A 16,827-nucleotide genomic window follows, 5' to 3' on the forward strand; every position below is an offset into this window, starting at 1 on the left:
CCGTCCGTCCGTCTGTCCCGTTTAGATCTCGTAAACTAGTTTCAAAGTTCTGATGCAACGACTACTTTTTCTTTCCTGAAAGCGAAATATTTAATATTTAAAATCAACTATGCAAGCAGTTTTTTTCATAAAAATACACAATTTTTACAACTATTCACTATTAATAGTAACAAACACGGGAGGCTATTTAGTAAGAGAGATGACTATTTACCATATTTGCGACACATTTATGCAAACGGTTTTCGATTTTTTGTCAAATAAACTAACTATACATTTACAAAAAAATATATACCTTTTTTTTTTAAAAAGAGAAAAAATCTTATATTCTTTCTGAAATTATTGAAACTTGTCTTTTTACCTGCCTGGGTGGACCACTTCGGGGGCCGAATTTGAGTTAGTGTCTCCACACAAACTGTCTTTGTAACCTTGTTTATAGCAGTTGGAACACCCTTAGGAATATAACTATTTATTTCAGCTGCTTAACTAAATGTCTAATAAACATAAAAGAAACTATATAATAAACCGAAACATTCTATTTATAGGTCCTGAATTGTTAAATCTTTAACATACACATCTTTATATAGTAGCCAGCATCTGGGCACTTGCAATATGTTATTGAGTTATTTTAAATTTAGGGCCCCACCTATGTTTGTACTCTCACATACGCATTAACACATTTTCCATGGTGTACGCTACATATACCAAAGGTATGGCTTAAGAACCTGAGCTAGGGTCAACAGCATATTTTTTGGTTGTTGTATTATTAATTACACGAAAGCGACTCATTTCCTTCCCAGGTCGAGGCGTGGGCTTAGGTATTGATCCACGTGGCCCGGTACTATCCACAGACCATTAATAAAATGGCGCCTTTACAAAAGTGTTGACATTGGCCGATCTCGAAACTGTCTTGACCTCGAACTTGAGCAGGCTATCATTAGTCTTTGTTGGTTATATATTCCCTCAAGGCATCAAGTAAGCCTAATACAAATCACTTGGTTTGAAATATTCATAATTAATATTGCACAAATTACGGTACAGCTAAATTATAAACTCTGCAGTTATATCTGCTCTAAGACTATTGTAAGCAAGCAGGAAATACGATTTCTTAACTTGTAGGATCATTACAGTCAAAAGCTACATAAACAAACAAAATATATATGTGGCCTCCATCAGTCGCTAATCACCTCATGGAAATAAGAGGAATGCCTGGGCATTAGCTATGGTCAGGGAACGATGTCGCCCACACAGCTATTCCCTCTCCACGCAGCTAATGTGTCCTAAGGAAAAGCAAGTGCCGATACAGTTTGGGAATAGCGGCGTCGCAGGCTCTGCCAGGGTGTAACACTTAATACTGCAAACTGCCTAAGGGTCGCCGACTCATGATTTTTTTCCTCAGGGTTGTCTCCCGAAACCTTTCCCATGTTTGGGTATAAAAGCAAGGCAGCAGAGGTCTGAATTTAAAATTTTCCTTCTCCTAGGTTATATACTGGCGTGCCCCTTCTATATGCCATTTTATTCCATTATATTCCTAGAATGATTCACGGAAATTTAAAATGAAATGGTAGTTGACATTATTATACAACAGGGATCATCATCATCATCATCATCATTCCTTTGGGTTCCTCGACAAGGGCCTCGACAAAAACACGCCACTCTCCACGGTCTCTTGCTAGCTTTTTGATGGTTTCCCAGCTCTTCCCGGTCCTCTCAGCTTCTTCTAGTACACTGCGTCGCCATGTTCTTTTTGGTCTTCCTCTGCGTCTTGTTCACTGGTGGTTCCACTCTAAGGACTGCCTAGCTCTGTTGCTTTGTATTTTTAGGATATTTCTCAGGCATCTGTTGATCAAGGTCTGTAATTTTTTTGTTGTCGATTCAGTTTTTCTCCATGTTTCAGAACCATACAGTTGGACAGCCTTGACATTAGAGTTAAGGATTCTTATTTTAGTCTTGTTTGAGATGTGAGGAGATTTCCAGGTTGGTTTTAGCTGTGTAAATTTCTGACGCGCTAGATTTATACAACAGGGATAAGACTACATAAATTGTATTTACCCTATCAATTAGAAATAAAAAGGTTCTGACTAACCAAAAAAAAAAAAAAAAAAAAGAAGCTGCTTCGTCTTTGGTTCGCTGTATGCAAGCTATTTAATGCCAGAAATTACTCCAGAGGAGAAAAACACATTAGAGAAGAAAAAAAAAGATTCAATATTATTTATGTTTGTATTATCTTGTTGTTTCTTCCTGTATCGTCTGCCGTCCTTTTTCTCTGGAAGCTGGCAACAGATGGAGGGAATCTCGTTTTATCTGGGCCATCAGGGAAGATAACTGTGTCAGATTTTCACGTAATGTTGGCCTTTAATAAGCAGGCGTTTTCTCCCTTTGTATGCCTACCTCTCTATTTGCAAATGTACAAGCAGTTTTATTTTTAAATTTTTTCATGAAATGATCATTAGCATACTTCTAGGTTTAAATCAATTAATATATTTAGTTTACGTAACGAGAAGCATGTGACAGTTAGAAAAAAAAAAGAATAAGGAAAAAAAACAAAAACATATTTTTTTAAAATAGACACTACCACTGTTATACAACTGAAAATATTTTTAACAAATTTTAGAATTGTATAAGATATCTATTATCTATTCAAACGTTTATGACAAGCAGAACTCTTAAGATAGACTTAGACTTAGGTCCCCCCGCGCCGTTCGGCGCATTGGGCGGCAAGCTGTCTCCATAAAGATCTGTCACTGGCAATGTCTGAAGCCTCCTCCCACCTGGTGTCCACTGTTCTGAGGTCTTCCATGAAGGTGTGGCGCCAAGTTATACGAGGACGTCCCTGTTTGCGCTTTCCTCGTATTGGCCTCCATGCCATCGCAACTCTTGGCGCGCGTAATTCATTTTGACGTAGAACATGTCCCGCAAACCTCATGTGACGCACTGTCACAACCACACTAAGTGTTAGACTCCCAGTTCTGCATAGGATTTCCTTGTTTGAGACCCGATCTATATAACTGACTCCCAAAATCCGTCCCAGCCATTTTTGTTGAGCCACATTTAGTCTTTTTTCAATTTTGACAGGTGACTTCCATGTCTCACATGCGTATGTAGCAGTTGGAATGACGATTGTGTTGAGAAAGTGTATTTTTGGCTCGAGTCCAATTGCTTGGCTAGTCCAAATAGGCTGCAGATCTAGATCTAGACGTAATCCGAATTAGATTTACGTAAAAAATATAAGCAAAGCTGAGATAATCTATCAATAAACTTAAAGCAACCTTAAATTTAATATACATAGATTTAGAAGACGATGCGCATAACTTTCCTGAATATTAATTTAATCATTAATGCCTTACACTCGGAAATTCCCGAACATCGCGTACTTTCAAGAACGCAATAGTCCTTTCAAAACCGATGTTGTATGATAGTAGAATCTAGACCTAGATTTAGTCTCTAGCCACATTTATATTGATTTATTTTTTACTTTGAAAAATTATAACGGTCAAACTAGAGTTTTCCCCATGTGGCCAACCAGCTACTTGGCTAATTATTTTCTCACCGATATACATCAACTGTTAAATTTCTTGGAAAATCGTTACAACAATTTTTTAGATCAAATTTCGAACTTACTAGAAAATCGATTTGTCTAATGATTAGCCTGTCACAGTTTCTATATTATCTTAAAAGATACTTATTATTATTGGATCTCTATATTGAGCGTACATTTCACTGCAACTGACTTAGATGGTAGCTCATTCAGTTAGATGGACTCACTACTCCACATCAATGCAACTTCTATAAATGAGTCCATTCCTCCTGGTGATGAAAAAAATAACGCTCTGAGAATCCCTGAAGTCGGTGTTTTACATAGATCACGTGAGAGAACCCTTGACAGTGGGCGCGAAGTCGTGTAAACAGAGCTAAACACCTGCAGGTATCAGCAGCATCTACTCTGTGTCTATAGCATCGCCGTACGTGTGAGCCACCTTCCTTTCCCCGCCCCCCCCCCACTCCTCTTCCAGACTTTTAAAATACTAGTTTCTTCTATCTTTTAATCCAGTCAGTACACTAGTGCATTAAGGGGAAGTTACGTACAGTCTTACAGACACTCACTCTCGCACACATTCACTCTTAAACTAACTCGCGCGCACACACACACACACACACACATACACACACTTTCAATTAGGGCAAACGTTTCTCAGTTGGCGCGTAAAAAAAAAAGTGAAACTGATTTATTGTATTTCAAATTGAAAAAAAAAAACCTCCACATTTATTAACCGACTTCCGTAACTGAAATATATTTATTTGCTCTTCAGAGAGCCCTGCTCTCCATGGACTGTACACTTCTAGTTGTGTTAGGTTTCTCCCTCAAAAGCTACTGTATGCTGGCTTTTTCAGTGCACGGACCAAAGTTTTGGAACTCGCTCTTCATTGATCTCAGACAGACAACGTGCTTCACTACATGATGGAAGAGGATTAAGACCTATCCGTTCTAAAAATGTTTTTAGATTAGTTTATCATTGCAAGTCTCTTTGTACGTCTGTTTTCAAAGTATCTTGAGCCTACTCTATATTTTTTTTAACTAAATTGTCATTATGTTAGAAACGAACTAATCTGCATACCTGGCACTGCCATGGTCGAGCTTCGTTACGGAGAAACAACATTCATTGTAGTTTCTTTAACAGTGTCCACTGAGAAATTTTCTAGTGATCTTGCATGTCTGCAGCAGTACCTCCCTCTGACTGGCAACGAGAATATTAAGTATTGTTACGGGCCTTGAAGGTGTCTGTGATAGAACAACAGGATATATTTGTATTTTAGCCAGCTTCCATAACCACTTAATCTCCAAGCTTAGGTTCCCTTATTTTGTGTTTTTCTATTTCAGTTTTAACTATAGTATGGGACAGTGGTAAGGCGATGTCAATAATGGTATCGTTGTTTTTTTGAGAAACAGTAAATCGAGGCGATTAAAATCTGCTGTTTTGTCAGTCAAAATAGGTCTATTTAAGTATAATAAGTAATCGGTTGACTCGAGAACTTTTTTTGCATTCTAGAAAAACTTTGTTACAGGAACCTCAAGGTCTCTATATTATATCTTCACGTTTGAAATTAGAGCTATTAAACAAACAAAGGAGGTTCCGTTAAAAGACACAATGAAAATCCCAGCAAGTTGAATACATAAGCTTAAACGATCAGAGACACAAATAACAATCAACTCAGCCATACGATGTGACAGGTTTGTTTGGTTTTGATTTCATAAAATTGTCACTACAAAAATGTTCTTTAAAAAACAAATTCAAGGGTCAAATAAAATACAAAGCAATAAATGTCCGAAGTGATGCTTATCTCTCAAACTTATCTCAGTTCCTGTCTGCACAAATCTGGCGGCGAAATTAAACAGAAAGTGGTAACCATGCCAACGAGAGGGGTTTTATGGATGTCTAAAAGTCAAAATATTTACTTGACTTACGCTTCTTCTTCTCACACACTCCACACACACCACACACAAATACTGAGGAATGCAGCAGTTTTTTTTTTAAGGAATGACGATAGAAATACATCGTCTGCTTTTTGCGCGGAATAATATCAGCGGACTTTTTTTCTGGTGAAACAAACAAATAATGTAACAAAAACAAAGATGTCTGACCAATAAAAAAAAATGTAAATCTAACCTGAAAGTTAGTGAATACTAAAGGCTGTACATGATAGTTACACAAAAGTAAAGTCACGTCTCAGATCTTGCGGTCCGTGCATGGGGGACTGAAAGAAGTAAATGATGAAAACTTCACTGTTTCTTATAGCGACGGTTAAACGAGGGTATCATGTGGCCAATACAGCAACTAAGCGCATTTACTTCTCCCAAACCTTTGTTAGACTTTGGAGTGGTGTTGGCTCGCGGGATATCCTGACATTTTCAAAATTTAGAATACTAGTCTTCAGCAGGATTCGAACTCGCAAACCCTCGGCATTAAAGCGACGCTTCTAACGCTTGTCCACCACGCTCCCAGACTATATCGTGACTTTAAAGAGAAACAATAATAAATATCGCCTTACAATATCTTAGGGATGAAACTTAAAGTAAGAAAATAATATCGTTTTTTTTTTCTTCCACAATTTAGTATGGTAAAAGTTTCTGAAACAAAAGCACTCTAGTGTATAAATAGCCACTTACAGCTGTGTGCCAAACATTGTAGTAGACATTTAGAACATTAAGATCACGTGGTATGTTGTAGTTGGGACACACACACACACACACACACTGTTTGTAAGTATTTTTAGTTGACGGATATGAAAAGATGTATTTGCCCACTTAAAAATCAAACAGAATAAACTATATAGATTTATGGCGAATCTATCGAACTGCGTTGGTCAGTAACTTTGTAAGTATTTTTAGTAAGGCGGAAATTAAAAGACGTATTTCCCCTATAAAAAGTCAAACAGAATATTTAATGTTACAATTAATCTTCTGTTAGACTAAATTCAAATTAAGTGAAAGACTAAACAAAATAAATATAATTTATGTCATGTACTTGCATTTAAAATTTTATTATCCCCAGGAAGTCCTTTATACTATGTGGGCCTTAATGAAGGGAATCTGGAAATTAAATGGCAGATGTCACGTGTCATGCTCTAAAAAAAAGTTTTAGATTTGAAAATTGTGCACATATAATCTGCTAGGTAGAAATAGAATTATGTTGTGTTAAAAGTCCAAATTATTTCTGGTATCAAGACGAAGTTGGCAGACTTCTCTAGGTGTACTATTGCCCAAACAGCGGTGAGTGTGTACGCCAGCACTTTGTGAAAATGCACTTGCACTTCCTTTCCCCCACTTACTTTGGCATATAGCTTCACGTGGTACTTGCCACGTGATGTCAATAAAGCATCCAGCGCTCGTGATGTCAATAAACATCCATTGTTCGCGTAGTGTAGCCTCCCCTGTCAGTTATTTAAACGAAAGTTGAATGTCGAACTAACAGGCCTACAGTGATGGGCCAACTCCGGCCCGCAGAAGAGGTTCATTCTGTCTGCCGCATGTTTTGTAATAATGATTTTAAAAAAATGACTCACAAATTAATAAATTCAAGCTTTTATTACAAATTGAAATGTAAATCTAATGTTAATTTTAATTTTTATGATTTAATACTTGCTGCTTCGCACAAAACAAAATTTCGGTGAATGATAAATGTGCCTCAATCAAGTGGCTGTTAATTTGGTGTTTTTTCTTTATAAAACTACCCTAAATATAAACCAGTCCTCAGTGTCATAGTAAATGCTATTTGTTCCAGTGGGTTTCCTCACTGACAATTTCAAGAGTTCCTAAATTGAGTGCTTTCTGAATACTGTATCCGCTTTGCTACAGGAAAATCAGATGACTTGATTCAGGCAGCGTCTTCCGGAGAATTAGGAAACTGAAAAGAAAATATCGTTCTTCCATGAGAATTTTTAAAAAATCGATTTCTCCTTTATAAAGCTGATAGTTCTCTGTAATTTCTCATTCTATTTATGTTTTGTAATGCTTTAATATTGCAAGGAGTCTTACCAGTGAGCTCTGTACAATCCCGTCCTTCTGTAAACAGACCAGCTCATCATTTCTACATAGGGCGGTGCGTATCATGTTTATGGCTTTATTCAACTCTTTACGAAATACAGTGAAACAATTTTGTCGAGTGCGATAGCCGTGTTCAAAATTTAAAAAACGACACCAGCCAAATTTAATTTTAAGATGTTTATATTGAATCAAATTTAACGAACAAAACAGATTTTCCCTGTGTGGCCTATTAGCTAGTAAAATTCGTTTTCTAAGATATACATCAACTGTCAAATTTCAAGTAAAATTGTTAAAAAAAAGAAAAATCTGATCCAAGAAACTACAGACTAGTATTTAACCAGCATCCCATGTAAAATCCTAGAACACATAATAGGTAACAGTGTCATAAACCCGTTAGACAAACAAAATGTCATTCCTCCATACTATTATGACTTTAGGAAATAAAGATCATGTGAAACTGAACTAATATTATTTATTGATGATTTACAAAAGTTTTAGAGTTAGATAATAATGAACAAATTGATGCTACTTTATTAGATTTTTCTAAGGCATTTTACAAAGTTCACCACCATAGCTTGCTTAAAAAAAATTAAAATATTCTGGCATTGATGGTACATTACATCAATTTATTCAGGATTTTCTGATAGGGAGAGAACAAACTGTAATAATACATGGCTCTAAATCAACACCATTAACAGTAAACTCAGGTGTACCTCAAGGAACAGTCTTAGGTCCACTATTATTTTTAATTTACATAAATGATTTACCAAATTACATTAGTTCAGGAACAAAAGTCAGATTATTTGCAGACGATTGCATACTACTTAGAACAATGAAAAACAACACAAGACACAGATATTTTATTAAGAGAATTAGACGAATTATAGAAATGGGAATCAAATTGGAGCATGTCTTTCCACACAGAAAAAATGTCAGTTATCAAAAGTAACAAAAAAAACTTAAACTAATCTATACCACTTATCTTATTCATGGTAATCCAGTAACACACACTAAAAACTCAAAATACCTAGGTGTTATAATAAATAGAAAACTATCATGGAATCCTCATATTGATGAACCTATCAAAAAATCAAACAAAGCATTAAAAGAAATTTCTATAAATCAAATAAGAACATAAAACTAAAATGTTTGTTAACCTTGGTTTGGCCAGTAATGGAATATGCATCCTCTGTTTGGGACCCCTCAACTCAAGAAAACATTAAGAAACTGGAACAGACACAAAATAGAGCAGTGAGATTCATAACGAACGAATATTCACATTTGATATAGGAACACGCGTAGGACGTAATCATCTTGTTTTTTGAAGTAACGTCTGTATTTTATAAGATATAATTCCCGGTTGGTAACGCGGTGTTATTCTGCTAATAGTGTATAATGAAGTCACAGAGACTTGGTTTTATAGACACAGTAACTTCAATGACTTTCAGGCCGGAAAATGTCGGGCAACACTGTTAAACCATTGTGTATGTGTGCGTATGTGCGCAAGCGTGCCGCTGTCCTTGCCCACCTGCACATAGACACCGAGTCTCTCTTAAACTCTTGGAGGTCTTATCTAGTCAGTGGGCCCGTTAATTTGTTTCCGCTTATGTATCTCACTGACCTATCCAGGACTCTTGAGCGAGTGATAGCAGACTACTTAGTGGGAGATTACAGACAACACGTACTGGCAATAGGTCGACTCTTACATGGCTACCGTTACACATGTTTCATCTATTTTCCACTCTAGTTCCTTTAATAGATCTGATGGAAATTTAAATTCATTTTTTTTTTATGTTTCTATAAGTCACTTTTATATAGCATTTACAAAAGTAATAAAAAATCTATGATGAATCACGAACTTAAATCTGCAATTTAGTTACATGCATGTTACGTTACACTTAAAAGGACTGATACACCAAACCTGACCTGATACACCAAACCTGACCTGATACACCTAACTTTTCATGTTAAGCCTACCTGATAGGACAAACCTAATCTGACTAAGATTCCATAAGGCAGATCTGCGTAGATGTAAAAGCCAGGGAAGAAACTGCTCTAGACCGCACTCAGTGTGGAAGTAGAAATGATCTCAACAAATAAAAAGCCGAACGAAGAAATAGCTCCTCCAAGACTCTTTCACATCTTTCATCTTTCACATGGGATACATGCGGGCTTATAGCTAAGTCTATAGCTAAGTCTTTAGCTACTTAAGGAAATGCTGTATGATATGACTCATAGTCGTCTTACGACTAACGGCGAAGAACAAATCTGACTGGTAAACCTCAAACAACCCCAGTAAACCTAATTTGATATGATAAACCTAATCTGATCTGATAAAATTTATGCGACCTATTAAAATAATGCCGATCTAATTAATGCCACGATAGCCATCAATTTGTAAATTTAACCTTGCTTTAGTGTGTGCATTTAATTTCTTTACTAATGTTTTCCACCTTAAATTTGAATATTATTGATACTATTGGCACTAGTACATTATTACTGTATTATAATTCTTTGCTATTCAACATCAACCTTGCATTCCACTTGTAAGCCTTAACATTCAGCTGTAGAAACACTCTGACTCACTCTAAAGCTTCAGTGCATATTAGTTTAACAGTCTGAATTGGACGTTGCTGCTTATCACTCTGTTAACGGTAATTTGACCAGAGTCTCTGGATGAAAATAGAAACATACAAAAAAAATATTGCTGGATGACGTAACAGATAATATGGAGGCTGCACTCAGTATCTATCCATCATCTGTATCTCCATCTCTGATTCTTGCCTCAGACTTTGGAAATATTTTTTAACGGTGAAAGGAGTCTTTTTTCGACGCTTAAAAACCCCGTAGTTTTTTTGGTAAGTGGGTAAGGTCTGATTTTATCTGCAATATTTTTTCTACAGTTAGATATTATATTTATTTCCTTAAAGGTTTCCTTGTAAGTTATAGAGAAAATATTTTCACCTGTGTAGTCAGTATTAGTGACAGGTTATTTAATCTTGCACACTATTTAAGTTTTATGCTACACATTTTGTTTTCAAATATTTTTTTAGCTAAATTTCATTGCGAATATTCTCTGGTTTTTAGAGTATGAGGATTACTGTAATCTTTGCAGAGTCGTGTCAGTTCGATGAAGTTATCTGGTTTTTAACAGTTCGCTCATGTTTGTGTTAGATGTGTCGAGAAAAGGTTTTGAAGGTTTGGGTTAGTGTATGTAAACAAATACATGCTGGGTGAGTGACGCTGATAGAAATGTATCTTGTATTTGAGTGTTTGCTTTAGAAGGAGCATTTCGTAATGTTTCATATAGGTGTTAGAATCTTAGATTTGATAAATTTTGAAACAGTGGTTCTCAATATTACTAATAGAGGTCTAATTTCTGTAATTTTCTTTTTCTTTAACCAGAGGTTCTTAGTGCCACTGGTATAAGAATAGTTATATCCTATAAAAATATGAAGTGGTTCTCAAATAATGACACTGTTACAAATCTACTTAGATAAAATTGTGCACATAATATTTTTATTAAGCGGTGGTATTTATGAAACTCACTTTTATAGCTTACCTTTATTGTTTAAAATATGTTGTTTTTCTTTAAAATAACACTGGTATACACTTTCTAAATTCATGTGAACATATATTTAACACAATTTTAACTTGATCAAGACTCTACTGCTGTAAATGATACATTTATTCATAACTGGGAGATCGTATCCCCTCGCTACTTATGTATCTCTAATACTAATCAACATTCTTCTAAGCTACCGCCATAGTGTTCCTCTTGTTCGCCTATTCTGCTATGTCATTAGTCTGTCTTACTGCGTCACTACTTTTACCGTCGCTAAAAAACAATACACAATAGATTTATCTACAAACCTAACATACTCTCTAACTAGACAAGTTCACAACACAGTGACTAAATTGAAAGTTCTGGACATTATACAATTAATAACTACGCGAATGCTAACTCCTGATCTTGTTTTAAACTGTATATAAAACTAGTTTTACCCACGCCCGCTGATTCTATCCCCGATTTATCTTGTTTGGTAATTCCAAAATTCTTCATTGTTGAATTCAGCTCTTTTAAACCTGATTGCCCTTCAAATGCTCTGCTATCTCTCTCATGCCCTACCAGTTGTGTTTGATAGCCAGATCATGTGCCACGAAGATGAACGCAGAGCGATGAAGGAGCCAAAGTTAAGTCTCTAGGTTAACAGATGTAATATGTTAGGATTTGATGCTGTTCAGTTTAAAACGTGATGCTTGGTTGCATGAGAGTAATGACTAACAGGTACTTGAGATCAATTACAAATTACGTTTCACCTCTTGCGGTTTACTGTACGGGTGTTAGTATTATCCACGAGCTCTTTCTAGATTTACAACGCAGTGCGAAACAATTGAAAAGATTTAACAGAAGAACAATATCCAGTTTATCTATTTAATGAATCATCAATAGTGAATCCAGTCTGAGGCATTGTCCGTTTCAAGGGATGGTTACACCAAGAAGGTCATAAGTCAACTGTTTCTATTTCAATCAATGTAAGTAAACCTTAATTTAAATTACGTCACTTTTATGTCGCGTTCACAGCCCGTGTTTTCTGTGCGCTAAATGTTGACAATGAACACAGACGAAAGCGTGCAGCACATGACCAGACAGTCTATAGTAGGGCTATTGCTTATCAATTCTCAAGCGCCGATTGAACTCATCATTTTGCAAACGTCGTGTTGGTCTTTGATAATTGCTTTAAAGGAAAATCTCTGATGCCGCTGAAATTAAATTCATGTTTGTTGAAGGCGCGGTGTCAGATTGGTAAAACGATTGGCTTCCAAACCGAGGGGTCTCTCAGGTTCGAATCCTGGTTAAGACTGGGATTTTTAATGAGGGCTTGATGGTGTCTCTGAGTCCACCCATTTCTAATGGGTACTTGAAATAGGTTGGGGAAAAGCAAAGGCGTTTGATCGTTGAACTGGTCACATGACACCCTCATTTACCTTTATACCGTCTGCCCCATAGATCGCAAGGTCTGAAAGGGGTACCGTACTTTACTTTTTACTTTGAAAAAAACTTCATCTTTAAGAAACTATAATTCATAGATAGTAGCATCTCTTAGAAATCTTTGTCTGTCGGTCTCGAACACGCAAGGAACCACTGTGGAAAGGGAGGGAACTATATATCAACACTAATGCTGACGAATAGATTCATAGGATTATCAGCAGAAACATGTGTCCGCCCTGAAACGAATGGATACAAATCAAGGCGATATTTTTTTTAAAGAATCTTTTTTTTAAATGTTGTTTTAAACTAAAACCTGTGGTTACGTTAAAGTTGGCTGTATTCACTTCCCTAGAAAATAAAAAAAAGTTGCTCGTTGCGATAAAAAGAAATATGCAATGGGTTACAATATAATGCCCAGAATTTTAGTTTTTCAAATCCAAGAAGAATTTCAAACACTAGTTTATTACAAATAATACAAAACAAGATTACAAAGAGAGTTTGTGTTGTCACACAAACTCAGAGGCGGCCCCCGTCGGAGTCGGATCCCTATAGGATCCACCTATTCGCAAGAAATATTCAAGACATGATTTTGTTTTGATTGTCAAAAGTAATGATGTTTCAAAGATTTATTTAGCGGTGTAAAAACATTATTTTTTTTACTGAAAATGTTTTACATGTTTTGGATGTTCCTTCAAAGTTAAAGATAATTTACTTCCTTATCTAAATCTCCCGCTATACGACGGGGGATGGCATCGAGAAGGGTATGAAACCGGGACCGATGAGATAATCAGCCCTGCGCGCTAACTGCACGACCAGGCATTGCTGTGATCTAAAATATAAATTTGGGATAATGTAGATGTAATTTAGATAAGATTTGTATTAAAAAAAGCCTAGATAATCTATTAATAGACTGAATGCAATATTAAATGTAAAAATAGTAGATTAGTTTTATTATTTTATAACATTGCACTATTGATCTAGACATTTGGGAATAAAAATCTACACTGTAAGTCTAGAAATTGAAATTATAGATTATTATATAGTCTAAATCATGGCTGCTACTGAACGAAAGTCGCTGCATAAAAAGTCCATTTTAAAAAATGTGCGTAATATTTACATGCAAAGTGCATTCTTAGCCTTTAAAAACAAACATAAATGTTTTCTTTTAATTTTAGTAGACAATTGACCAGAAGAAACACCTCTAACTAATATTTATATCTGTTTTGAACATTTCTTGTACATTCTATAAATATATTTGACTTAGTGGTACCTAAAATACACAAACAATTGTTTTTCTTTGTTAACATGTGTAACATAACTTCCCTTACATTTATGTAATTGTTTTAGAATTGGTGTATTTTTTTAATGAAAAAATCGCTTGCATAATTAATTTTATAAGCTAAACGGTTTGTATTTAAAAAAACAAAAGTAGCCGTTGCACCTAAACTTTTCAAGCCGCATCGCATGGTGAAAAAATATTTTTCATTTTTCTTCTAGTTTTCGAGATCTGATTTTGACAGACGGACAGACGGACATTTTGCACAAGCCTAACAGCGGCTTTTTTTTATTACAGGGGCCGTTAAAAATGTAGTAATAATTGTAGAACTTAAAAAGAAAATATCAGCGAAATGTTTTACTACCTTAATTTCTTAATTAAATTTATGTCCAGCAATAAAATTATAGCAATATTTGTTTTTATTAAAAAGAAAAAGCAATAATTTTTGCACATAAGAGGTATAGCGAGCGAAGATCTTGTAGAAAATATCTACATAGGATCTACTGTATTATATTACTAATCTCCCTGTAAAAAAAAAAAATTAAATTGTATGTTTTGCTGACTGATATTAAATAGAAAGTTTAGTTAATCCATTGAGTCTTAAAGCGACCATGACTCATCCCCCAGTGTTTTGTAATATAGTACTTGAGTTCAGTTACATGAACTTCTAATGAGCTCAAATAGAAATGTATTTTCTCGTTAGTATCTATGAAGCCAATAAACTTGATTTTTTATAGCATCTATCTTTTTTTTATAAAGACACCTGGACAGCATTCTTATCTTATCTTATATAATACAGACGTTACTTAAAAAAAAAGATGATTACGTCCTACGCGTCATGCATTTAGTCATGCATGTTAACCACTGACTTAAATTCTGCCAAGTCCCTTATTTTCCTGGTTGGCTCAGTCAACCCATTCCTTGCTCTAATAGCACTAGGGAAGAAGAAGTATTTGTACAAATTTGTCCTAGCATATGGGACGAGGAATGTGCCTTTATCTTTGTGTCTTTCTGAGTATTTTATTAGGTTTTGTTTTTGTATTTGGAGATTATGGTTCAGTGTTTTATGTATCAATGCCACTTTACTTTTGAGTCTTCTCTCCTCAAGGCTTTCTAAATTTAGTGATTTTACTAAAGGTGCTACTTTAGTCAAATGTGAATATTTGTTGGTTATGAATCTCACTGCTCTATTTTGTGTCTGTTCCAGTTTCGTAATGCATAATCTAAGTCAATTGTATCGCTAATAAATGTTTTAAAAGATTCTGCCAAAAAGACAAAGATATGAGACAAAGATATGTCTGTCATTAGTAAAAAATATTTTAAAAAATAAAAAAAAAAAAAAACCTGAGAAACAAAGAACTAATTGGTTCTCTGGACAAGTTTTGCTGTCCATACTTTTTCACTTTGAATTGCATTTGTTTAACTCTGTCATCTTTGTAAAAAAAAAATAATTCAGTTTTAATGTTTAACCCCGCCCCAAATCATTTGTCTCAATGATTTACACTGGTTAACAGTTTAATTTCTTCTTTTATTATATATATTAATAAAGCATTATTTTTTTAATTTTGAAAATTGAAAAATGATTGCAACATTTCACAAGATCACGCAGACCCTGGTGAGACCTGCCTTTTTTTTTTTTTGACAAAGCTGTTGTCTGCCAGAGGTCTATTGAAGTTTTCTTATCGTCTGCTGCGACTGCCTTCTGCAAGGACTTTTCTTTGTGTCACGTGACCTATATGAGAGCTGTCCGGCAGTCTCTTTCTGAGGCCATCAGTTGCTTTTCTCTATGCCGTGGGCAAAATGTCGCACATATCATTTTAAACCCAAGACATACGAGCCCATTCGATACAAAGCAGTAGGGACTAAAATGTAGCGTATGAAATAAATTGCGACTGGCCCTTTCATTTTTATAAATACGTTGGTAACATAGCTACTGTTGTTGCGCATTTGCTCTCCACCATAACATAAACATTAAGAAATCAACACACATTTTGTTTTCACAGAGTTAAATAATCATTCATATCTTTCGTAGTATAATGTTATTGACTTGACTGCTGACTAGACTCCTGACTTAACTATTGAGATAGACTACCAGATTAGATTTACTACCAAAATAAATAAAATTAGTTGCTGGCTATTTAATTACATATAAACCTGTGTTCTCTGGATTGTTTCCAAAACTCCTAAATCCTATGTAATCTGACTTTTAAGCATTTGGCAAGATATCTTTCCTGATTGGTTGAGACAAGCAGAAGATACAGGTGACGTCAGAACCGCCATTTATCTAAAAGTTTTTCTTTCTTAAACTCATGCTGTGATTTTTTTTTTTTAAATCTAAAACCTACCATTTAGAAAAAAAAAAGCTATTTAGAGAATTTTCTATTTCTGGAGCTAGGGCCAAGAGTGGGACATAGATCAAATTATTATGTAACGTTTTCTCAAAATAACAATTAGCACGCTTTATGACGATTTCGGACGAACTATAATTGTATAAGTTAATCTTGCTAGTGCTTCTGTTGTCGGAACAGTTAGATCTAGCTACTAAATGTGTGTGTGTGTGTGTTGTGTGTGTGTGCGTGTGTGTTTGTTTGTGTGTGTGTGTACTTTTTCTTTATTTTCAATGTGCAATAGGTCTGTTTTATATTTCTTCGTCTTACATAATACAGACGTTACTTTAAAAAAAGAAGATGATTACGTCCTACGCGTTATGCATTCAGTCATGCATGTTAACCAGTGACTTAATTTCTGCAAAGTCATTGGTTTTACTGGCTGGATCAGGCAACCCATTCCATGCTTTAATAGCACTAGGGAAGAAGGAGCATTTGTACTAATTTGTCCTAGCATATGGAACGAGGAATGTGCCATAATCTTTGTGTCTTTCAGATTATTTTATTAGAATTTGTTTTTGTACTTAAAGTGTTTTATGTATAATTGCTAATTTACTTTAGAGTCTTCTCTCCTGACGGCTTTCTAAATTTAGTTATTCTACTAAAGGTGTTACTCTAGTCAAATGTGAAT

General features: G+C 35.2%; 1 protein-coding gene across 5 annotated transcripts in view; it reads left to right on the forward strand.

Moving 5' to 3' along the window:
• Nucleotides 1–16,827, forward strand: part of LOC106061710 (kazrin-like) — a 106,185-nt gene that overhangs the window by 30,875 nt on the left and 58,483 nt on the right. Inside the window, exon 1 of one of the 5 annotated variants that reach the window (XM_056007448.1) lies at nt 5,206–5,227. The exons of 2 other annotated variants lie outside the window; for them this stretch is intronic. Coding sequence is in view for 1 of the 3 variants with exons in the window: in XM_056007443.1 (XP_055863418.1) it covers nt 10,767–10,773 (7 nt within the window). In the remaining 2 variants the exon portion in view is untranslated. Of the gene's footprint in view, nt 1–5,205; nt 5,228–10,374; nt 10,399–10,750; nt 10,774–16,827 lie in introns of those variants that run through there. 2 more of the 5 variants (XM_056007447.1, XM_056007443.1) reach the window with 2 other exon arrangements.

The sequence above is a fragment of the Biomphalaria glabrata genome, chromosome 13, assembly GCF_947242115.1.
Source record: "Biomphalaria glabrata chromosome 13, xgBioGlab47.1, whole genome shotgun sequence".
Taxonomy (NCBI): domain Eukaryota; kingdom Metazoa; phylum Mollusca; class Gastropoda; family Planorbidae; genus Biomphalaria; species Biomphalaria glabrata.